The sequence below is a fragment of the Ceratotherium simum genome, chromosome 11 (assembly GCF_057802395.1).
Source record: "Ceratotherium simum simum isolate JZ-2026a chromosome 11, ASM5780239v1, whole genome shotgun sequence".
NCBI classification, from domain to species: domain Eukaryota; kingdom Metazoa; phylum Chordata; class Mammalia; order Perissodactyla; family Rhinocerotidae; genus Ceratotherium; species Ceratotherium simum.
The window spans coordinates 17,838,922-17,862,665 of NC_141910.1; the positions used below are offsets into that span (position 1 = coordinate 17,838,922).

The 23,744-nt window shown below is 38.2% G+C and overlaps 1 protein-coding gene across 2 annotated transcripts; it reads left to right on the plus strand.

Annotated features, from left to right (window-relative positions):
- Positions 1-111: 111 nt before the first annotated feature.
- On the plus strand, positions 112-23,375 carry DNAAF10 (dynein axonemal assembly factor 10). Of its 2 annotated transcripts, XM_087436647.1 has the most exons (9): positions 112-591; positions 8,484-8,584; positions 10,798-10,928; positions 13,196-13,297; positions 13,685-13,750; positions 15,893-16,008; positions 16,693-16,827; positions 19,680-19,777; positions 22,455-23,375. In XM_087436647.1, exons 1-9 carry the CDS (start codon positions 409-411, stop codon positions 22,660-22,662), a joined length of 1,140 nt encoding a protein of 379 aa, XP_087292773.1. In that variant the 5' UTR covers positions 112-408; the 3' UTR covers positions 22,663-23,375. The 2 variants fall into 2 exon arrangements, with proteins under 2 accessions (XP_087292773.1, XP_004435663.2); XM_004435606.3 differs by lacking the exon at positions 13,685-13,750 and having other exon boundaries at positions 116-591.
- Positions 23,376-23,744: the final 369 nt, after the last annotated feature.

Consider the following 23,744-nt stretch of genomic DNA (forward strand, 5'->3'; position numbering starts at 1 on the left):
CCCCAGGGCTCCTCCCCCTTCCCTGAGAGGTCCCACGCAGGGGACCTGAAGCATGATTTTGTGTGTTTGTTGGTGAGGAAGCAGGGCTATCCTACAATATGCCTGATTCTTAGAGTTTCCCTCTGGCCCCGCTATTGGCAGCCAAAGTATTCTGTGATCTCTAATCTGTGTATGTGCGAAAGGCAGTAGGTAGAAACGATAAACGTTTGGGCCGTCATGAAGAAAAATCTTGTGTGACTTCAGTAGCGCATCTGGCATTACCTGAGACAACTAAATCCAACTAGCGAGGGTTTAGGGGCGAGTACGCAAACGGAAGGGACAATCGTCAATATTTGGAGTCTGGTTTCCAGGTTAGTGTTTTGTCAGGGTCTGGGTGTGCCCGTTGGCAGAGGCGAAATCGGCTGGACCATGTCGGCCTTCGAGAAGCCTCAGATCATCGCTCATATCCAGAAGGGCCTCAACTACACGGTGTTTGACTGTAAGTGGGTGCCCTGCAGCGCCAAATTTGTGACCATGGGCAACTTCGCACGGGGGACCGGCGTCATTCAGTTGTACGAGATCCAGCACGGTGACCTAAAGCTGCTTCGGGAGGTGGGTGCCGGGTCGAGACTGCGCAGTTGTGGGATGTGGAAGTGCCGTTGTGGGGCGAGTGCGGGTCCTGGGGGGAGGGAGGGGGTCTGCATTTCTTTTTTGCCAAAGCCTTCCTCCAGGGTTCCCGAGAAGCACAGTTCCAGCTGCGTGGGGCTAGCAAGCTGATCGCAGATTGAGGAATACTTCCGACATTAAACGATTTCGTTCGAGTCCTGAATTCTCCTCGGCGGGCTAGTTCATCTGCGCCCTGCCGGTCCCTTCCTCCATCCACCTCCAGCTACCCTCGCAGTCCAGCGCGAGGTCTCTGAAGTGACGTTACGATTTCGTGTCTAACTTTGAGGCCCTTCTGGGCGGTGCGCAGTTCTTTGTGGAGAGTCTGTTAATAACATGTTACCATGTTAGTAACATGCTTTTTCCACACAAGCAGAGCCAAAGCAGGCACCAGAATGCCTGCTGTGTAATTGGAGGAGACAACCTAACATTTATTCTTTAAACTAGTATCAGTTGATTGCCTGGTATTCCCAGGCATGTGAATGACAAGGTCCCCGATCTCTTGGAGTTTATTTTCTAGTGGAAGAGAGAATCAGTTAAATAATCAAATCAACAGTGCACAAATACAAACTGAGATGAATTCTCTAACATAAAGGAACGCAGTTCTCTGAGAGTAAAAACAGATTTGGGATGAGTAGAAGCTAACCAGGCCAAACTAGGAGTGGAGAAGGTTTCCAGAGGAAACAGCATATGTGGAGTTCAGCGCCGGGAGAGAGGTTATCGCCTTAAGAAATATGAGTGGTAAGCAGGGACCAGAAGTCGCAAGATCTGTAGGTCATTTAAAAGGTTTATGCTTTTTTTCTAAGAAAAATGGGACAATGTTGAAGGGCTTTCAACAGGGTGTAGCAAGATCAGGTTTACAAGTTTTGTAAAGATCACTAGCGAAAGAATTGGAGAATAATGACATTAATTAACATTTTTATACCTGTTTACAGTTTTAAAAATGCTTTGACGTGGGTTGCCTGAAAAAAAAAAGGTTAGTCATACTCAGGTGTTTAGGGTTAATAGACTACAGGGAAGGCTGAGAACTCCAGAGATCAAAAGCTATGGAGAGAATCTGCTTGGAGGAGCTAGGGGTTAACCTGGTAGGTAAAGAATGAATACAATTTCCATAGAAAAGCTTAGATTAGAAGGTATGTAAGGCCCCTTCCCACTTTAGATTTCTATGAGTGCCAGTCTTCTTGTTTAGTTTGTCTTCTCTAGCCAGGCACTCTACTCAGAGATCCTAAACATGGCTTGTTCTTTTCCACCTTTCCTTATGTTGTTCACCCCTTAGGCCCCAGTCACCTATTTCTATTCTGAGGTCCCGTTCAGATGATCTGATTTATGAAGTTCCTTCCTTAGCCCCACACAAAATAACTGTTCTTTACATTGCATTCATATGGTGCTTATTATCTGTGCCAGAGATATATCCTTCTGTCCCGTTTACCCCTGATTGGAGTGTAAGCTCCTGCAGAGCAAGAACAGTGTCTTTCTTGAGTGTGGTTTGTAAGGAGCAGCCACTCGATGAATGACTTGTTAAGAGAATGAGTACATCTATGTCTGTGAAAGGATCTAACTTGGGAAACTTAACTATTGATTTACTGATCATTAATCAGTTGGAGTCCGGGGATTGAACGAATGGGAAACATTGGAATAGGAGAAAGAAACCTAATGGTGAAGTATCAGGAACCAGTCACAGCTTAAGCAGAGAGCATCTACAGACTTGTGACGTTTTTTAATAAGACTCGATGACTTGTGTACATTTCAGGAATACACTTGTTCCATGAAGTGAAATAGTGCTCTTTGTCCCTTCTAGAGATTCTGGAGGATTCTAGCAAGTTTTTAAAAAAATAATCTTGCTTTTTAACAAAAGTTTTGTGTGTTTATGATAGAGCGTTTTAAAAATGTGGGTAAGAAGAAAATTAACATCAGCCATAATCTCAGCCCTAGGAGTAACCACTTTTTATATATTCACCTGTTTCCTTTGGGTCTTTTTTTTTCTGTCATAAACCATCTATTAAGACCTTATTATTTCAAGGTACTATGCTAAAGAAGGACCAAAGGTATTTGAAAGATGAGTCCCGTCTCCTCAAGAGCCTGCTGTCTGAAGAGAGGATAAAACATGTAGAAACACATTTAAGAACTTGTATTTGGCTATGATGATGCAGTGGAAAAGAATATAGGTTAAGTACAGGGTCACTGATTCCCATCTCTTACTGTGCATCAGGATCACCTGAATGTGTCTTGTTGCTGTTGTTTGTGTGTATGTGTGTGTTTTAAATATTCATGCCTTGGTCCCACCCCTAGAAATTCTGATGCACTGGGACTCGTGCGTCTAGACTAGAGTGAGGCCTAGACATCAGTATTTTTTAAACTTCCACCAGGTGATTCTAATGAATACCAGGGTTAACTACCATTGGACTAGATGAATTATTTATTAAAATGTTAGGAAACATTCTTGATTCTATCCTTGTGGAACCACCTCAAGTCATGTGCTCCAAACCCCATGCTTTTTATCCAAGATAAAGAGGAAGGAAGCAGATAGGTCTTGTTGATGCCTTCCTTGTCTTGTTGGGTAGATAGGGAATGAGGGCAGGGCCTCGTACAGATGAGCAGTTGGTTATACCACACCTAGGTGCCTGACCAAGGGTTCAGGTGAGAGCTGAAGTCCATCTATTTCTCATCAAGCCTTACAGATGTGAGACTTCATCAGCCTGTAAAGGGCACCTTTTTTCTAGTTGGTGCAAAGGACTAGGGTGGCCTGAAGAATGGAATTATAGTTAGGGATGTTTACACTTTAAAAATTAGTAATAAGCTAATAAAGTTCTACTTTTTTAGCCCCTGTGCCACTGAATTCACTGCCTGTTAGCATTTGGTTGACTAAGCCTTTTAATGTTAATTAAGTAGTGCCAGGATGTGGAGGAGGAAATACTGACAAGCTGTACTAGACCCACCCACAGATAGAACAAAAATAGCTCTGGTGGGAATTATTGATCATGGGCTTCTTTACTTATGTTAACTTATTGTAGCAAAGAGAACCAACAGTTAGGTCAAATATGACCATCACTGATGGTCATTTTCATTATCATACAGCAAAAGTTAATTTATACTCATTTGTGGAACAAATTTCACAAAATCGATTTTCATTTTTTTTAAAACCCGTTTTCCAGCAAGAAAAATTTTAAGTAACCACTGAATTCTTTTCATCGTTTCTTTTCCAAAGATAAAATATGTACCGGGAGCAGGGAGGGAGCCCTTTTATTAACTATAAAAAGTTAGCTTCATTCCAATGTCCTCTCTTAATTTAGCTACTATTATGATTTCCAAGAATGTCTGAGGAAAGAGAAAACACCCCTGCGTTTTTCAGTCCACTTGCCAGCATAGCTCAGCCTTTCTGAGCAAAGTGCTGTCTTTGCTGTGTTGCAGATAATAAGATGTTTATACATTTGAGTTTATTTTTAATATGTTTATGTATTTTGAGTTTAATTTGATTCTCACACAACAGACCACGAGTCTCTATAAATGTCTATGTTTCTTTGATACAAGGAGAAAAGAACATGAGGGAAGCATAAATACTGTATATTTATATCTTTAAAGATATGAATGAAGGTAAAAACCAAAGGACACAAATCTGAAAGGTTTAATTCATGCCTGTGCTGTTTATCTCCGCAATCCATTTCAGGATTGGAACGTTTCTTTGGTGCTTCTGATGGCTCTCAGGTTCGCAGAGTGGGGGCTACATAGTAAAATGTTTATTTACTTGATTTACAGATGGACCTAGGGGCAGTCTAGTTTAGTAGAAAGAGCTTGGAGTCTACCTGGTTCTAGGGACCCTGGGCAAGTCTCTCTGTCCTCTGAGCCTGTTTTCTCATCTGGAAAGGGGCATTCCAAACACCTAGTGGGCGGTTGTGTGTGTTAGAATAAGGGATGGTCTAGTCTAGAAGGACATTTAGAACAGTATCTAGTATACAGGTGTTCAATATTATATTGCATATAAATCACACCAGAAAGTGGACGGTGTGTCACGTGAAAACATGCTGAGAGAAATGGGAGTGGAACTCCAGCAGTGGCGTCTCCCCCCGGCTCGAGGACTGAGAGATTAATAGATGTTCATTTATACTCTCATTCAACAAACGATGAACACCGACCAGGTGTTGAACAAATTGGACAAGGCCCCATTCTCACGGGACTCATTCTAGAAAGGGAGGAGATAGATAATTTAAAGAATAAAATAATTTTGTTGATAAGTGAAATAAAAAAGATTAAACAGGGCAAGTGATAGTGATGTGTGGGTTCTACTTCAGATGGGAGGGGCAGGGAAGGCCTCTTAGAGGAGGTGACATTTAAACTGAAATCTGAATTGGGAGAAGAAGGAAGACATGATGATCTGATGGAAGAGCAGTCCAGGCAGTGGGAGGTAGAAATGAGGTAGAAATGACTTTGGTGGGTCTGAAGAACAAAAAGAAAGCCGCAGGTGCAGCTGGAGTGTAGTAGGGAGGGGAGGAGAAGCAGGAAATGAGGTGAGAGAGGCAGGCAAGGCCGGGTTTCAAAGGGCTTCATACATTTTGTGTACCACAGGCCTTGGTGCTGCTCCTGTGAGTCTGTGCCTCTAACCGGAGATACATTTTATTTCATTCCGTTATATTTGCAGTCAAGACCCACTTTTAGAATCTATGCAGTGACAAATGTGAAACTACTGTAGGGCCTGTCATGTAATGGAGTGGCTCTCAGTTTGGTTTCTTCTAAGGTAGGAATCCGCAGGTGAGTTCAGGTGTCGGAACATCTGGACCTCGTGGTCCTGTTTTTGGAACACCGTGAAATATTGGGATAGTGAGTTCCATCTCTGCACAGGGAAGGGTTTTTCCAGTAGAAAAATCTGGCTGTATTATGCATATTCTGATCTTTACATCACAAGTAACCATACATAAAATTTTTTTATCCTCATTTCCAGGTTTTCCTACTAGTGTTCATTTGCTAGTATTTTTTTAACAGACAAGCTAAAAAAAATTATTGAAGAAAACTTAAATTTGAGAAAAACATATCCATTAGCTTTTTTTTCGTGAATTTGTGTTGTGATCTTTGCCAGAATATCAGTGTGTTCCAGGAGCGTGGTTTCTCTATCCAAAGGGTCTAAAGGCGGAAGTTAGGTAAAGGAATAACACCAGGAGGAAAGTTTTTGCTTCCCAATTTTTTGTTACCAGCAGTAAAATCTTAGAAGAACCTGGTGCTTACTGTAGGGACTGAAAAGTAGAGGCTAGCGTTTACCTCTTCCATGGCCTAGGAAGAAGAGAGAGCCCATCAGAGAACAGCCCACCTGCTCCAGGTGATCGCAGTGGAGTTATGGGAAGCAGAATACTTGAGCTGGTGGAAGAGAAGAAAATGGGTGGCCAGTCTTCCCGAGGCTTCTCTGAGAAGTATTTTCCCAGAGAGTTATATCAAGGTCTGATGCCAGCTGCCCTGCAGCTCCTAATTCCCCGAGTCCCTGGAACCATATTCCTGGCCGTCAGGGCGCACCTGCTTCTCACCTGAGAGGCCTGTCTTCACGCTCTGCCTTAGACCGTGGGAGCCATCACCAGTGACATGGAGCTGGGGGAGACCGAGGCTCAGTGTGAGGTAAATGGGGGGAAGGACTAGGTAGCTGTTTGATCTGTTGGTGTAAGTTGGAGTTCTGAATTAGTTTAACCATAGAAATTGTGTCCTAATAGTGATTAGGTGATTAGTTAATAGTGACTAATTAATTACTAGTGATTAGCTATATCACTATTAATATATTATTTCAGGTACTTTTATTTGGGGAAAGGGGAAGATGAGGAGGACATAAGTGATTTGGAGTTGGAACTGTCTGCTTTGTTAAATTGACAAAGTTTTGATCCTGCGTATTGCCCCATGGTAAGATACTTTTTCAGAAAATTGGAAAAATAACTGAAATAAATTAATATCAATTTTCTGATGCAGTGAATAACTGATACTATCTCAGACCACCTATTCATTAAAAAAAGAAAAATTAACATTCTGTGGTTCTGTGCTTCTCATCAGTGTGATCTTTTACAGCCATATTTTTGTAGATGACTGATTTTGTTTAGTAGACAATTCCAAGGAAGCTGTGAATGCTTTCTCCTAGACCTGGCTCATAGTAACTGCTAATTTATCCAGATCCCAAACAGGGAGAAAACTCAACTAGCTTGGAGTTTCTAAAGCCCTGTACCATGTGATATCTTTTGAATCATGAAAGAAAAGTTTAGTTATAGTTTGTGGTAAGTGAATTTTATTTTCTTTCTTCTTCTTTGAAAATTACTATGTGTACCCTGTATGGAAATGCCCACCAGACATCGAAAGTGGTAGGGAAATTATTTTTTAAAGTACATGAAACAGGCCGACCCTAGCAGAAGGGATGAAGGTTGTCCCAGGAACTGAAAGGTTACAAGGGGAGATGCCCTAGAAACTGGGGAACTCTGCAGAGGGAAAAAAGTTTATCTGGATATATTGTTAACTGAAAAAAATCAAGTCAAAGGACAATGTATTATGATCCTCTTTATGTTAAAACAAACCTGTATGTGTTTGTAAATGTGTAGAAAGAGGTCTAGAAGGATGGTGATTACTTTAGGGGAATGTCAAAGTGAGACTCACTTTTTACCCTTCAGTCTTTTGTTTGAATTTTTGAACATGTTTTGAATTGAAAATGTGTTACTTTTGGAATTGTTAAGGATAAAAAATTTAAAGATTGTAAGAGATTAAATAAGAAGAATAGTTTTGCCCTGTTGAGGCTGACAGTAAATGGAAGGTGATATTATGGGGCTAGAGTGTGGCCTTATCTAATTCCAGGCTGTTCAGAGTTTCCAGGGGCAGGACAAGCAGACGCCAGGAGGGACTTCAGTGACTTGGGAGGGTGGGGGCAGCAGGGAAATGAAAGATTAATGGAAGACCCACAGAGGTGTGGGAGTAGGTGAGAGTAGTGTATTGCATGTGGATATGTGTGGGAGGAGTCAGAAACTGATACATATTTGTGTTGTAAACTCGTTAAGAGCATGACCAATCTCATTCATTTTTGCACCTCTTCTGCCTAGTTCATTGGCTTGCATTTAGTAGGAACTCATTAAATGTTGAATGCCTGGGTTGGGTGAATCTGTAAAGCTCTAGGCTTCAGTCTCTTCGTCTGTCGCAGGAGGCTATTCCATTAGATCATTTCCAAGGACCTTTTCAGTGATATGGTCGTTTTCACCTGATTTCCATAAGCCGTAGACCTTAAATAGTGCATTGCGTGGGGTTGTTTTACCAATGTGATTATACACAATACTTGCTGCGATAGTCTTTTAAATTAAAGAAACTTCAAAAGATCGGCTGATCCATACTGATAGCAGTGCCTTTGTTTGGTACACACGGCTGTACAAATCTCTATGCATTCAAAGGGTCCCAGAGAGAAGAGGACATAAACAGTCTCAGTTGATAGGGTTTTGCAGGGAAAAACTAGAAGAGACACGTAGACATTTTTGTTCCCTTAGCCATCTGGAAAAAATATGTTATTATGTTCTTATTTCTACTGAGGATCTTAAAGAAGAATACCACATTAAATGCTGAAATTTTCATATTTGCAAACCAATGGAGACGGTAGAGTTGTCAGCATTTGAATGTCTCATTAGTGAGATGAGAGGAAGGCAAAACTCATTCTTTTTGACAGTTACATACTTCTAAGCTATACAAAAATGACTAAAGGAAAGCATGATAATTTTTATCAGAAAATGTTTTAATTGCCTTTCATATTATGTGCCTTATTTAAATCCTATATTAGAGCCATAAAGGTCGTGGACTATAGATAGCTACTTATGTAAATAATGTATCCTCTCTCCTTCCCTTCTATCAAGATTGAAAAGGCCAAACCCATTAAATGTGGAACATTTGGTGCAACATCTTTACAGCAGAGATATTTAGCTACTGGAGATTTTGCTGGAAACCTTCATATATGGTAAGGTTGTTTAATCAGTAATAAGACATGAGATAAGCTATTTCTTTGATAGTCTTGTTACCCTTCCTCTGAAAGAGAGAATTCTAATTTTAAAATGTTTCTTTCCTTGTTCAATTTTAACTATTTATAAAAATGTGAGAATTTTAGTGTATATTTCTAGATTTCATGTTCAAAATCCATTTAAAAATACTAACCTATTTTTCTTTAGATATTTTGAATAATGTTATCAATATTTATTTCCACGCATGCTGTTTGGCGCTAGCATTTAATATCCTGTATTTATACGTAAAGGGCTATTCCCTTCCACCTTGAAGGACACAATATATAAAAATGCACATGTGTAACACTGAAAAATTAGGTATTAATTGTTTATAATTCACCAAGATCTTTGGCATTACAGAATGGTACGCTGAGTTTTTGTTTGTTTTAATTTTTCAATATAGAACTCCCAAGTCATTTAAAATTGTTGTTTTTAATGCTGTAGCTAACATCTAAGCACAACTTTTTAGGAACACATCTTATGAGCAAATCAAGATACACTTGTTTTAAATGAGCACAATCACAGTTGTGCCAAATGCTTTTAATTTTCATGTTTTACCTTGAGTTAGTTCCTCATATTTAAATTAGAGTTGAGTGAATTGAAATTCCTCTCTAATTACTTTTTAGGAATATCACCTAATCATTTAAAGTGTACGGTAATGTTCTAGAGACACTATCTTCCCTACCTCATCTTTTCTATTGTGACCTTTCTTGATTCTAACTTAGAATCTGCTACTTTGTAATCAAATTGCTTTGACATATTTATCTGTCTTAGAATCATAATGTAAACAGAATAAAGCTATTTGAATTTCCCCTTGTTTTAAGCTATTTGAATTTCCCCTTGCTTTAACTGCTAATTAAGTTAGCATTTACTAGAATGCATCAGTTCTTATATGCTGTGTCATATATTTTCAAAAAAATTGGGAGAGAGACCAGTCTGAATGTTATTTCTTAGAGTAAATATATTTCAACATAAGAATATGCAAAAATATGACTGTTGACTATCTTCCTAATAGAGTTTCCTAGTATAATACAGATATTTCTGACTTATTTCTATGGGTAAGTGTTATAATTTCATGTTAAAGTAGTGTTTCAAAGTCTGTAAAAGTAGTGAAACAGTTCTTTTAAGTAGAACTTCAGTCCTATTTAATCTCTTGATTCTTTCACAGTAATGCTACAAAGATAAACTTCGTCTCTAAACTAGGTTAAACTATCTCAATTTTTGATTAGCGAGATTTTACTAATAAATCTTGGCCCAGTAATAAATTGGGTTTACATGTTGTGAATAGCTACATTCATTAAAAAGAAAAAGTGTGAGTTATTGAAAGCTGACTTGTTAAAGAGGTATATGGGTAGAGGCTCTAATAGAAAAGCAAAAGAAGGGGGGAGACGGAGGGAGGCAAGAAAAGGGATGTATTAACATAACTTACTTGACATTCGTCACCCAGCCATCCATTGTAGACACAGAGGCACTCTGTAATAGGTACTTTATTGGATTCCGATCTCTTAACTAACCTAGAGTTAGACAAACTTCAGCCAGTTTGACTATAATATTTATTGTGACCAGCATGATGATAAATTGAAAAACACAATATAACTAGATGAAAATCAGTATGAAATTCAGTGAGAAAAGAATACATTATAAAGGAAGAAATGTATACCAAGTAAGCACAACTCATATTTTAACCTTCAAAAGATCTCAAGATCAAACTATCAAAGCCTACTTTGGAAACATTCTAAATCACTTTGAATTATTCTCTATTTAAAGCAGTGATTATCAGACTTGAGTGTACCAGAGAATCAGCAGGTTTGGGGCCCCATCCCAGAGGTCCTTATTCATTATGTCTGTGGAATGTCTGTCGTGAATCTGCATCTGTTAACAAGCATATTTGCTAGTTCATGTGCAGAGGTCCTAGATGGATCATCTTTGAGGACCACTGAGTAAAGTGGGCTCCAGAGTAGAATCCCGAATTGAATGATGACAGTTCTCACTGAGGGCTTGAAAGAAGCTAAAGTGGAGAGAAAAATATGAAAGTAAATGTATAAATTAACTTAAGAGCAAAACCCTTATTTTTAAACGAAACTCTACACATGGTATGCATTCTTAACTTTTAGTAGTGTCCTAAACATTTGGGACAGGTAGTGTAAGTAAGAAGCTGTGTTCTGTTGTTTAGGAATTTGGAAGCTCCGGAGATCCCAGTATATTCTGTAAAGGGCCATAAAGAAATTATAAATGCTATAGATGGTGTAGGTGGACTAGGAATCGGGGAAGGAGCGCCTGAAATCGTGACTGGCAGCCGAGATGGTAAGTCAGAATATTCTATATATTTTAATTGTTTTTTTTTTCAGTTACATCTCTGTGCAACAGTGCATTCTCTCTGTGTGGAAATCTTCCTTGGTAGCCTTGACTACCTAAATCTAACATTCTTTTTTAATAGGCATGTTTGATTGTGTAACCCTCAATTGTTTCAGACGTTGGGGAATTTTGATATAGAGGTATAGCACTTATTTAGTTTTGAGCTAGTTCAACTACTAACAACCACAGTTTCCTGTGAACCTTGAAGGATTTAAAATTTCTTTACAGGTTTTTGAGGCAGCTGACGATATAATGTGGGTGGCAGCTTTTCATTTTCCTTTTTTAAAAAGCAGAATTAGTACTTGTGAAAATTGTCATATTGACAGCTGGTTGAACACTGAAGTTCTGTGATCCTTCCACTGATCACAGAACATTGTAGAAAGGTCCAAGGTCACCAGCTCTGCTTTTCCACCCTGCAGTGACTAACAGGAGACAGGTCTTTTGATGTCCAAAGCTGTTCTGAATGACTAATGGAGTCAGAATTTTTGTTGCTTCACGAGGGATACGTAAGAGATTTGGTACCTTTGTGGGCTTGGCTAGTTTTGTAATGGCTGCTCAAGACCGTGAGGAAATTGTTTTCAAAGAAAAGTGAGATGAAATTTTCTCATAGTTACTCAAGAGCAGCTGTGTTTTAGAAATCAAATATTTTTTCCAATCATAAAAACAATATGGAATATAGAAGAAAAAATAGCATTCAGTCTACCACACTAGCGTAACTATTAGGTTTGTTTTCCTTTCCAGTCTTACATACAATTTTGTATAGTTATCAATGTGAATACAATTTTGTATCTTACGTTTTTCATTTAATGTTTTGTCATATGTAAACATTGCTGTTTCCATATAGTTTTTGTAATTATCATTTTAATGACTATATAATATTCCATCCTATGGATGTGTTACAGTGTCCTTAACCATGCCCCTGTTAATAAGCATTTAATTTGACTTAAGTTTTTTGTTTATTGTTTGGGGATAGTGACTTAAAAATAATGAAGAAATGAGTATTGTCAGGTATATAACTCTTTTGGAATAAATGTATGTTATGATTTTTAAAATTTATTGTTAAACTTTCCAGAGTACCTGTTTACCTTATCAGCTACAATAAATAAGGTAGATTGCTAGTCTATCCTACCACCATTGATTTTCTTTTTTTCCCTAATTTTATAGTTAAAAATGGTACTCCATTCCACCTTGTGTTAACGTCTTTCTGTATTTGTTTACTAGTTAATTTTGCTTTGTGAATTGTCTATGTTCTTTGCTCATTTAACTGTTACAAACTTAATATGAATCATCAGTTTGTATGAATGCTGTAGAGTAATATAATTACCTCTTGTCACATTTGTGGGAAATTTTTTTTCTCCTTAAAGCAGCCTTTTTAATGACCAACTTTATCCTTGGCGATAAATCTAGTGGGATAGCTCCCCTTTTCCTGAGTTTATTATCCTTTTTAAAGGTTTTTTTTACCCTTTTCCTATTCTTTCTCAGGTACTTGCCTTTTAGCTATTTTATTACATGCATTTGTATTTCTCATAGGCAGTGTATTTCTCATTGCCAATGCCATTTAGTTAGTATTCCTGTAATTTGCATTACAATGAGGGAGTTGAAATTAAATTGAGAAGAATTATTTGTTAATTTTATTTAATATTTCCCTCTTCTCTATTGCCACAGGAAAATTAAACTTAATTGTGTATGAAATAGTATTCTAAAATCCCATATAAGAAATCACAGATGTAAAATTAGTTTATTCATCTGTATAAGGAAAATGCCAATGATTACATGGGTAGTAAGGAAAAAAATTACAATGACACTGGTATTATTGTAAATAAATAACATTAGTTTTAGGCTCACAGAAAATAAGGCATAGTTTGAATTACATAACATTTGTGTTTGATTGTCAGTCATATGTTGTTGATAACTTAGGAACAGTTGTTGGCTTTTCTGGGTATCTATTAATTTGGAAATCAAATCAGACAGTAACGTAAGGGTTATCTCTCTCTTTTGTTTTTTTTTCCTTACGATGAGAAATTTTAACGTTTATGTTATATCTCTGATATTAAATACAACTTGCCCAATTAGAAGTCAGAAAAATGTGAATATTTTTCAGATGTTAAAACATCTGTAATATTGCCATATGCACAGGAAGCCATAGGAAGAGAATACAGAAAAGAAATGTCCTTGTTCACTATTGAATTTTGCCAACTCACTTTTCTTCACAACAGGAACTGTGAAGGTGTGGGACCCAAGACAGAAAGATGATCCTGTTGCCAATATGGAACCTGTACAAGGAGAAAACAGGAGAGACTGTTGGACTGTGGCATTTGGTAAATTATTGAAGAACTTTTGCATCTGAAGTATCAGGTGGTAAAAAGCACAGTGCTTCAAGTCCTGATAGTCTGTTTATAGTCTGTCTTGTGGATTACTCTGACAGTTTACTGAGGCAGATAGACATGGTGGTTAATATCAGCCTCTAGGGACTGGTGTGAATCCTACTGTGCTCCTCACTGGCTGTGTGACCTGGGGCAAGTTACCAAGCTTCTCTGTTTCTTGGTTGCTTCATTTGTAAAATGGAATTTTATAATAATAGAATTTCCCTAATAGTGTTGTTATGAGGATTCAATAAGTTAATACATGTAAAGTGCTTAGAATTGTGCTTGGATTATTAAGTGCTCAAAAGTATTTGCTGTTATTATGTACTTCTTTTTAACTAGATAATGTTGACCTAGTTTGGAACCAGATGCCATTAGTGGAGCTAAACAGAGCCTCAAAGGCAAACGGTAACCTAACACATCTTACATTATACTCTACACAGAGTATGTTTATTTTCTAGAAAATAGTTATGCCATTACAAAATTATTTCTTATAAATTTGATAGCCATGTTCCTCTATTAATATACTTAAAGTGAATATTGATTTTGTAGGACTAATTAGTGTTTGCCCTTGTATCTCTTGCTGAGCACCAAAATTAAAATAATTTTTGCTAATGAAGGATATGGGCCATATTTAGTTTAAACTTCTGTTTTCTCTCCCCTTTTTCTTGGTATAATCCTGGGTAGATAACAGACATTAAAAGTGAGGTTTAACAATACATGTGAACTGTTTAACTTTTTATGTTATTTTAAAATTGGATTGTTATTTGATCAGAGGAAAGTTTTAGATTTCTAATTTTAAAAATAAATTATTGTATGGGAATTACTATGTGTGTGTATTATGAGCAATATATATAAACTTAAGACGTATGCTTTGGGGAGAAGTTTCAGGATTAGTACTTAGAATCATCATCTAAAAATTGATGTAATAATTAAAAAGTAGTTATCTTTGGGTCCATTAAAGCCTTTTTATCATTTATCTAAGGGACATAAGCACAGTTTTAAATATAGGACATTAAGTTTAAAAAAGAAAACATTTATCCGTTGATTTGACAATTTTTTATGAATGCCAAGTATGTGCAAAGTATTGTGAGCATACAAAGGTGAAACAGCCTCATATTCTAGCCTCAAGAAGCTTATAGTTTAATAAAGGGGGCATGATAGCTACATTAATTGCAGTACAAGGTAGGAGTGATGAAAGGTCGTGAGAGGCAGGGATGAATGCAGAAGGCATCTCCCAGGGAGAGGTGACTGGGGAGGAAGAATATTTTGATCTCAGACCAAGGATGTATAGGATTGAATCACTGAAATTGGGAGGAAATTTCAAGCATAAAGAATAGCTTTGTAAGTGTGTATAAGGAAATGGTGGAAGGAATAGCCTTGAGGATGGCTCAGGGCCATGGCCAGAGGTTTTAGATGGTGTGGAGGTGGTGGTAAACCTCTGAACGTTTCTGCAAGGATGAGATGTGATCAGAGCTTTAGGAAGATTAACCTGCTGTTGTGTAGTGGGGAGAGATGAGTGGCAAAGGGAATACGAGTTCTGAAGCTCTTTGCAATATTCCAGGAAAGGCATAGGTTAGAAGCAATGAGAATGGAGCAGAGGGGATTGATTCAGAAGATAATATTGTGGCAAAATAAATAGAATTTGGCAATTTTTTGGAGATGAGGAACAAGAGAAAGGATTATGTCCAAGATGACTGAATTTTGAGGCTGATTGTGGGGTGAATGATGTTTTTAATTGAAGGAGTTCCACAAGGGGTGTGATAGTTTGTAAAGGAAGATGGTGAGGTCAGTCTTGGACGTCATGAGTTTAAGATGCTCTTGTGTCATCTAGGTGGAACCCACAGTGGAAATGCAGGGCTGGAGTTTATGAGGAAGAGGAAGTTGGAGGCAGCAGAGAACAAAGACATTGGGATAAGATGCCCAGATAGCCGAGCACAGTTACAGAGGCCTCCATCTCACTTAAGACATTTCCATGGCAAGAGGTGCTCCGGAAAAAGTTCCTGGATCTGAGCAGGATGAACTTATGGGTTATAAACTTACTTCTGGTGTGATCATCCATACAACTATAAATACATCAGTGTGTTAAACTTATTTCAGGTTTCCTTGCAAAGATGAGATAAAACCAGAACAACATTTTGCAAAATAAATAAGTTTAAAGTAGTTTCTGTTTGCATTCAAATATGGTTACTGCCAAAGAAAGCCACAGAAGCATAGCTGTTTTCTGCCAAACCCTGCTGTGTTTGAGCTGTCGTTGGCCTGTTAGTCTTTGCAGATAGACTAGAGAACATTTGCTTTCAACTTAGGATCCAATAAATACTTTCACATATCCCTTCACTATAGAATCTCAGTGAATGAGCTCTTTTTTAATACAATATTAGACATCAAATTAATAATCTTGATGTCAGGATTGGTAAAATGAGATTCTACCCACAGTGATTTTTTTTTTATCTGATTTAGTACAAGTTATATGTGTAGTTGCATAAGATGTTTTAGAAGCCTTCAAATTAGCATTTATAAAGATCTGAAATGTTGTATCTTGATTTCTAGGCAACGCTTATAATCAAGAGGAGCGTGTTGTTTGTGCTGGCTATGACAATGGAGATATCAAACTGTTTGATCTCAGAAACATGTCATTGCGGTGGGAGACAAACATAAAGAATGGGGTAATGTACATTCAGATTCTTTGTAGTTTCTCTGAGTGTGTTTCATCCACCTCTGAATACTACAAAAGGAAAGCGCCTCTAATTACTCCTCTTGGTACAACCCTTCCACCAATGGTTCTTAACTTCATGGGGCTGTGGAGCCCTTTGAGAATCTAATGAAAATCATAGATCCCCTCTTCAGAAAGTGAACACACACCCAGATGTGGTATGACAGTGCCGAGTGAGTCACCACCCACTGCGGCCTGTCCCTGGACCCCTGTGGGCCATGCAGGATGATACCAAAATGAGCTAGTAAGAGGCCTTCTGTCTGCTAATGTTAGGGAGCCTGAAATATTCATAGCCTCTCCAAGTGCTCTCAGGTTTTTGGTTCCTGAGTTGTACACCTTTAATGAAGAGTGTAGTTCCCTCTTGTTTTCTAAATCAGCCTTGACTTAACTGTATAAAATAATTATGTAATAACTATAAAAAAGTCACTTATGGCATTCCAAATGCATCTACTGGACAGGGGAACTCAAGATGGTTTTGTTGATCTTATTAACCAAGAAGAAATTTTTTTACCTTCAAAAGTATTTAATGTATTGAATCAAAAGATAAAATGTTTGTTTAAAAGGCTCTCACATGAACCAGAGTTGTTGGTTCATAATAATCTTTAGACCATCAATAATAAATGTTCTCTGTTTTCAGGTATGTAGCTTGGAGTTTGACAGAAAAGACATAAGTATGAATAAATTAGTAGCTACGTCCCTGGAGGGAAAGTTTCATGTTTTTGACATGAGAACACAGCATCCAACCAAAGGTTTTGCCTCCGTTTCGGAAAAGGTAAATGTGATGGAAATGTCTTTCTATGAAAAAGAATGTTCATAGCCTGTTTGAGACTAATAAATAGAATTAGTCACCAATGTTCCTTCCAGGTCTTTATATGAAGGGACCTATTTTTTTTTTGTGAGGAAGATCAGCCCTGAGCCAACATCTGATGCCAATCCTCCTCTTTTTTCTGAGGAAGACTGGCCCTGGGCTAACATCCGTGCCCATCTTTCTCTACTTTATATGGGACACCGCCACAGCGTGGCTCGACAAGCAGTGCGTTGGTGCACGCCCGGGATCCGAACCGGCAAACCCCGGGCCGGCACAGCGGAGCGCGCACCTAACCGCTTGCGCCACTGGGCTGGCCCCCAAGGGGAGCTATTTTTAATATATTCTTGTGGGATCCTGACAAGTTTTTCTGTGCAAAGAGTACTTTCCCAGAGTTTATCAGTTTAGACTTCTTGATTATAATAAAAGCCTCAGTTGGCTAGGAATCTTTTTTTGTAGTTTAGGAGCAATCACAAGAAAACTAGCTGATGTTAGGAATTTGATCAACAAGGCCTAGCCTGGTGTTTTCTAATAAATATATAATATTAGTATTAATACCTAATTGTGTACTTTTCAAAACATATATACATTATATAATTTCATCACATTGTATTTTATATTTCAGTTTGCTATATTAAATGAAATTATTTAAAGCACTAATCACTATGATTGGTACATAGTAGATGCAAAACTATTCATTCATTCATTCATTCATTTATACACACATATGTATACATACATACATAGTTTGCCTAGTTCCAGATAGTTTTGGAGGTAGCTTAGAAGGAAATGTTGGTGGTCTAGTGGTTAAGATTGGTGTCCTCACCTCCACGGTCTGGGTTCGTTTCCTGATCAGGGAACCACACCATCCGTCTCTCGGCTGTCACACTGTGGTGGCTGCATGTTGCTGTGATGCTGAAAGCTATGCCACTGGTGTTTCAAATACCAGCAGGTCACCATGGTGGACAGGTTTCAGCGGAGCTTCCAGACTAGACAGACGAGGAAGAGGGACCTGGGTAGCACTGGAAGGTGAGAGGATGGTGCAAAAAGACTGGGCAGGGTTCTGCTCTGCTGTGCACAGGGTCGCTGGAGTCGGAATTGACTTGTTAGCACTAACAACAAAAAGAAGGAGGCATATGGTATTACAGTGTTAGAAAAATAGATGAAGAAAGCAGGGCACAGGGAAAATACTGGTTTAAAAAAAACGATGATATCTAGAGGAAGAGGATTGCATAAAATTCCTGTTGTAACATCCTGTCATTTGCAAAAGATGGGTTGGAAATGTGATTCTGAGCTTCCTTGAGTATGAAAATGAAGATCAGTTATAGATTTGTAGTTTCCATAAGATTAAAATATATATGTTGCTCAGGAAATAAAGATTCATTCCCTTGCTTCCTCTCCCTCCACCGTATAGTCAGTAGTACTTCTCAAACCTTCCTATCTTGTCTTATTTTATTATTACAATAATTATTATTATTGTGTGTAATTTACTGTCACTGCCTAATGAACTCCATTCTTAACAGGGTAGCTGTAAATTGTAGTATTGTTTTGCCTTTGTCGTTTCAGGATATATTAAGTATCTACCAACAACATAAAGCACTTTACTGCATTGTTCCATGTACCATTTCAACGCATTTCTCATTGTCTGTAAATGATAGTGTCATCTCCAAAAATTTTTATTACATTTAGTTAATCCAGTAATTGCTAGATCTGTCAAACAAATGACTCTGGTCTATTTTAAGAGGTCATGTCCCCTCTTGCTTTTTGTATTTTTATCAACTTTCAGAAGAAAAAGAGAAATTTAAGCTACAAAACAAATTTTTAACAACTTGAGCCTAATCACTCGAGGGCTCTCACACACTTAAAGCATGTATTTTGAGATATGTGTTTTTATCTGCTAATGGTAATTCGCTTAAAAGACTATTAAAATCAGATGTGAAGACATCCCTCACTGAAGTGTGAAGGTCTAAGTGTGGCGTAGATCAGGTTAGCCAGTCTCCCTGCGTCTCCCTCCTCTCTTTCTCCCTACCCCTCCTCTCTTCTCTCTCTCACTTCCTCTCTCCCTCTCTCATCACGTTCCCCCAGTGAATACAGCACTGTTAGGACTGATTTCCTGGGTGTTGTTAAGGTGCTAACAAGGTGTTAACCTTCTTCAGTTGCCATTTTTATCTCTTGGTGTAATGTGACTGATAAAGGCCTGGTTTATTATGACCCTAAACACTGCCTATAAGTCCTCATGGTCCTTATTTTGAAGCCTAGACAAGTCAAATGGTATAAACTGAAAATGAAGCTCTGGGAGCTTTAAGTTAAAATCCATTCCATATATGGGAACCCTCTGTACTTTCCACTCAATTTTGCTGTGAACCTAAAACTGCTCTAAAAAATAAAGTCTGTTTAAAAGAAAATTCAATCTATCCTTTTTTTTTCCCTTAGGAAAAAGTGTTTTTGTATTTTGAGTTTTTTTTTCCCTCCTCAGAGTGAGCTAGAGGTATTCAAATGTATAAAATCTATTTGCATAATTTATATGGTACTATAAATTTAAATGGACTTTTAATCTTATAACATCTTTTTTTTCCATCTAGTAGAACTTTGTTTCTTAAAGCAATAAAGAAAAATAATGGTTTTCCTGATTTCTGATGGGCTTCTATAAATCTCTATGGCCGTAATAAAGAGAAGTGCCAGAAAATACGTTAATTGCTTTTATAAATTTGTTGAAATTATAGAAGTCAAGATTTCTTATTGACAGGTTTCTCTTCTAGGGCAGTCTTTATTTAGCATAACAACTTATAAACCAGTTGTGTGCCTCTCGTTCCATTTAGGCTCATAAATCGACTGTGTGGCAGGTCCGACACCTGCCGCAGAACAGGGAGCTCTTTCTGACCGCGGGCGGCGCCGGCGGCCTTCACCTCTGGAAGTAGTAAGTCTCCACCAGGGCACAGCGCTCTTTTTTCAGTTACTTGTGGGCGGCAAGTAGGATTAGATTAACTTTTTTGTCTGTTTTTCCTCCTTTGACTTAGCTCATTTTGATATGATTTTAAATTTCATGGTATTACATAAGTATTATGTTCTAAGCATTTTTTTTACTAATATAGTCATTTTACAGTTAGTACATATTAACCTTCTTTTGACGCACTAAATGTGTTTGTTATTTGGGTTGTGTCTTCCGTATATTAGAGTAGCTCAGGAACAATTCTTTTCATAGATTTGAAATCAAGGTTTTTGCTAGTTTTTTAAAAAATAGGAAAACTTTGACCAAAGGCTTTTGTGAAGTGTTATCATCTGGTCATTAGAACACTACCCCTAGAAGCTAGGAAAAGGGTTGGAATTCTTAGTGTTAGATCCTGATAATTCACTTGCCCAAGTTCAGACAAAGTCCTTGTGATAGAAGCCAACGCAGAGCCCCAGGCCCCTGAGGCTCGTTGAGTTCACTTTCTGCACCCCGGCGGCAGGGTGAGTTAACAGTGTGAGCTGTGCTGCTGTGCACTGTGCTTTCAACCCCAAGGGCCCTGAGGGAGCAGATGTGAGGTCAGCTGCTCATTTAAGAGGCCTGAGAAAAACTAGGAGTTAATGGTAATTCTTTCTCTAAACGTCACTCAAGAAAAAGAAAAAAAGACCAATACAAGCCTATAAGTGAAAGTTATTTCCAAAATAAAGTTTGAAAAAAAGAAATAGAAGAAAAACACCATCTTCAGTATGTCTGGGACTTTCACTTTTATAAACAACTCCTCTGTTTATTAGCTCCTTTTAGAAGCTAGAAGGAATTCTGGAAAACAGGGCCACAATTGGAAAGTACTTGTTAGAGTATTTAGGGCTATAGCCGACAACAAACCGAGAGTGAATGCTCTAGGTGAAAACTGCATACATAGTTTCTGTGAGTAAAAAGCTGAGGAAAAGCTTTAAGACTTCTGGGAGAGAATGCCTGGTAGATAGATCACTTGGAAATTTTGCTTTCCCTGGCACCTTTGCCCATTGTCCTTCCCTGATTCTTCCAACCCACTCTCCACTCCAGCAGAGGCCCTGCACATCGCCTAAGCCCTGCAGCAGCGCATCACTGTCCTGTTGATGCCCACTCTTTAGGCAGCTTACTTGAGGCACTGGTCTGTTTTCTACATAATGCACACATGGAGTTGTATTCCATGTGACATGCAAACACGTTTGCAGCTAGAATTTTTGACTGTGGTGGATTTAGTTAATATCAGTAAAGTTGGGTCTGTACGTATTTAGAAACTGGAAGGTTATCTCCATCTGAACTTTAATCCTTACCATCACAGATGTCTAGTCTAATCTTCAAATTGGTCTGGGGCTTTGCTGTGAAGTATTGCACCAGCAGAGGAGAACTGGTTTAAGAAAAATGAGATTTAGCTTTATTTCCATTTGCCAGTCTCTCTTGGTCGTCATGCAACTAAATCATAATGTTTACTGAGCACCTAAGCAAGAGTTCCTAGAGGAACTCATCCGGTTATTCAGAAATTGTGTTTTGAGTGAGTGGGCCCCAACATGCTGATTTTTTTTGCATATTTGAAACACACACAAGAAGGTTTGAAAAAAAATCCTTATGTTATCTTTTAAATACTAAATAACTGCATCCTTTGCCAAGAGACATGAAAGAAGTCTGTAAACTGTTTATTCGTCTAAATGTTTTATTCCTTTTAATCAAAAGAAGCTGTAGGATCTGAGAGAAGGAAACAGTAGTGAGTTATCTGCCTGTCACTTCTGTTTCTGCTCCTCCTCTGCCTTGCTCTGTGCCTCTTAGACTCTTGGCCTTTGTTAGCACTTAGGAAATAAAGGTGGTGTCATAGTTGATACCTAACAGGCTCTAAAAGGCCTTCTGAGGAGGAGTGCCCCTGTATCTCACGAGGAGCACATCTCTGTGGGGGAGGGCTGTTTCTTTGTCCCCTCTCTCCAATCTAGACCAAATAGTATTTGTGAGTTGTTAACCTTCAGCTCTTCTTCCTTTATAAATTTATATTTTCAGCTGGAAAAAAATCAAACATTCTCGGAATTGCTTTTTTCTTTTTTGAAGCAATGTTATCTAGGTCTAAAATCTCCTCCCAGCAGTGCCGTCCTATAGAGATGGTACCCAAAGGTCCTTAGGCTTGGATCTGGGTAATGGAGCTCTGGGGTTAGAAATCAGCACCTCTTCTCCATTCTGGAAGTGTTCAGATGAGGTTCTGTGATGTTACAGCTTTTGCCTCTGCACATGCTGTTTGCCCGTGGCATCTAGCAATCTGAATCTAGAGGAGAATTGCAAAAAAAGATTATCAAGAGCACCAAGTAAATTTATTAAGGAATACTAGATCAACCTAGAACTTTCATATTAAAAGAGAAAATACAGACTCATGCTGAGCAGAAATGATGTTTCAAAGTTTTAAATAGAACCAACCCTTTTTTATGAGATTTTTAGCAGATGAGGTTGAGGTTGAAATAGTCTCTCTTTATTTGCGTACAACTCAACATTAGAAAGATTCTTTAAGTGTTTATCAGTACCAGTAATCAACTGAGACATAAAAATAGAGTTATTGGAGTATGTGTATATAAATAATATGGAGAGTGCTAAGATTGACCTCCTCTCCCCACTTTGATTTTGTTCTCAGCGAATACCCTATTCAGCGGTCAAAGAAAGATTCCGAGGGCGTGGAGATGGGAGTTGTGGGCTCGGTCAGCCTCCTGCAGAATGTGACATTGTCTACCCAGCCCATTTCCAGTTTGGACTGGAGTCCAGATAAAAGGGGTCTCTGCATCTGTAGTTCATTTGATCAAATGGTGAGAGTACTGATTGTTACAAAACTCCATAAAATTTGATCTGAAGACTTTGGACTTGAAACCTTCCAGAGGAACACTCATGGAATTCAGAATAAGTTTTTCCTCTGACCCTCATTGAACAGAGTTGGATTTGACTGATGAACAAAGGCCCCAGCAAACCTCCGGCTAGCCTCTCTCTGGGTGTGAAATGCCGAGTGGTGTGTCCCGGCGACCTGGCTGGATGCTGGTTTGCTGCTGCTCGTGGGGCCACCACTGTCTCTAGCTCCAGCTCTGTTCTTTTCCTAATAAAAAGTTGATACTTGTCTATATTTAAACATATTTTAAATTTGTTCTGCATCCCCAGAGTTCCATATTTATCATAACACTTGTGTTTTAGGGTTACAATGTTGTGGTAGGGATCACTTAATTTGGTTTAAGATCGTTTGCTTTGGTAAGACTACTGTGAATTACCCTTCATAAATACACTCTGAGAGATTTCAGTGTCAGTACATTTCTATAAAGAATATTACTTTATAAAATACCAACATGGCATGGTCAGACTAGATTTGAGTAACTGTTTTCAGCAGTATAACTCATAAAATGAAATACTATGATTTACAAAGACCTCTTTTTTACTTAAAAAACAGAAGTTGAATTAGTGAGACTTTTGATTGTTGACTGGTGATGTTGAGATGTACAAGATTGTGGGGTTTTGTAGCCTTATTTTTTGTGAAACTTTTATATATTTTATGAATAAATTTCTGTTTTTGAAATCTTTGATTCTTTTAACTTAATAGTAATAAAGCCAACATCATCACTTCTTTTGCTTTACAAATGCTTAATAATTACCTCTTACATCACTTTGTTTCTTTAATTCTCACCATAGCTTTAGCTAAGCTCAGAGGTATTTGCTTTATCACACCTTCATTAAGCCTCATCCCCGCCCCCCATTCAAGAGACAGAGCCACCTAAAACATTCGTAATATGTAAAATTCATGTGATTTAGGGGTTCTTGGAAAGCCACTTGTTTGGAGTATTAAATTCAGAAAATTAACTTTTTTTTTTTTTTTGCTGAGGAGGATTAGCCCTGAGCTAACATCTGTTGCCAATCCTCCTCTCTTTTGCTGAGGAAGATTGGCCCT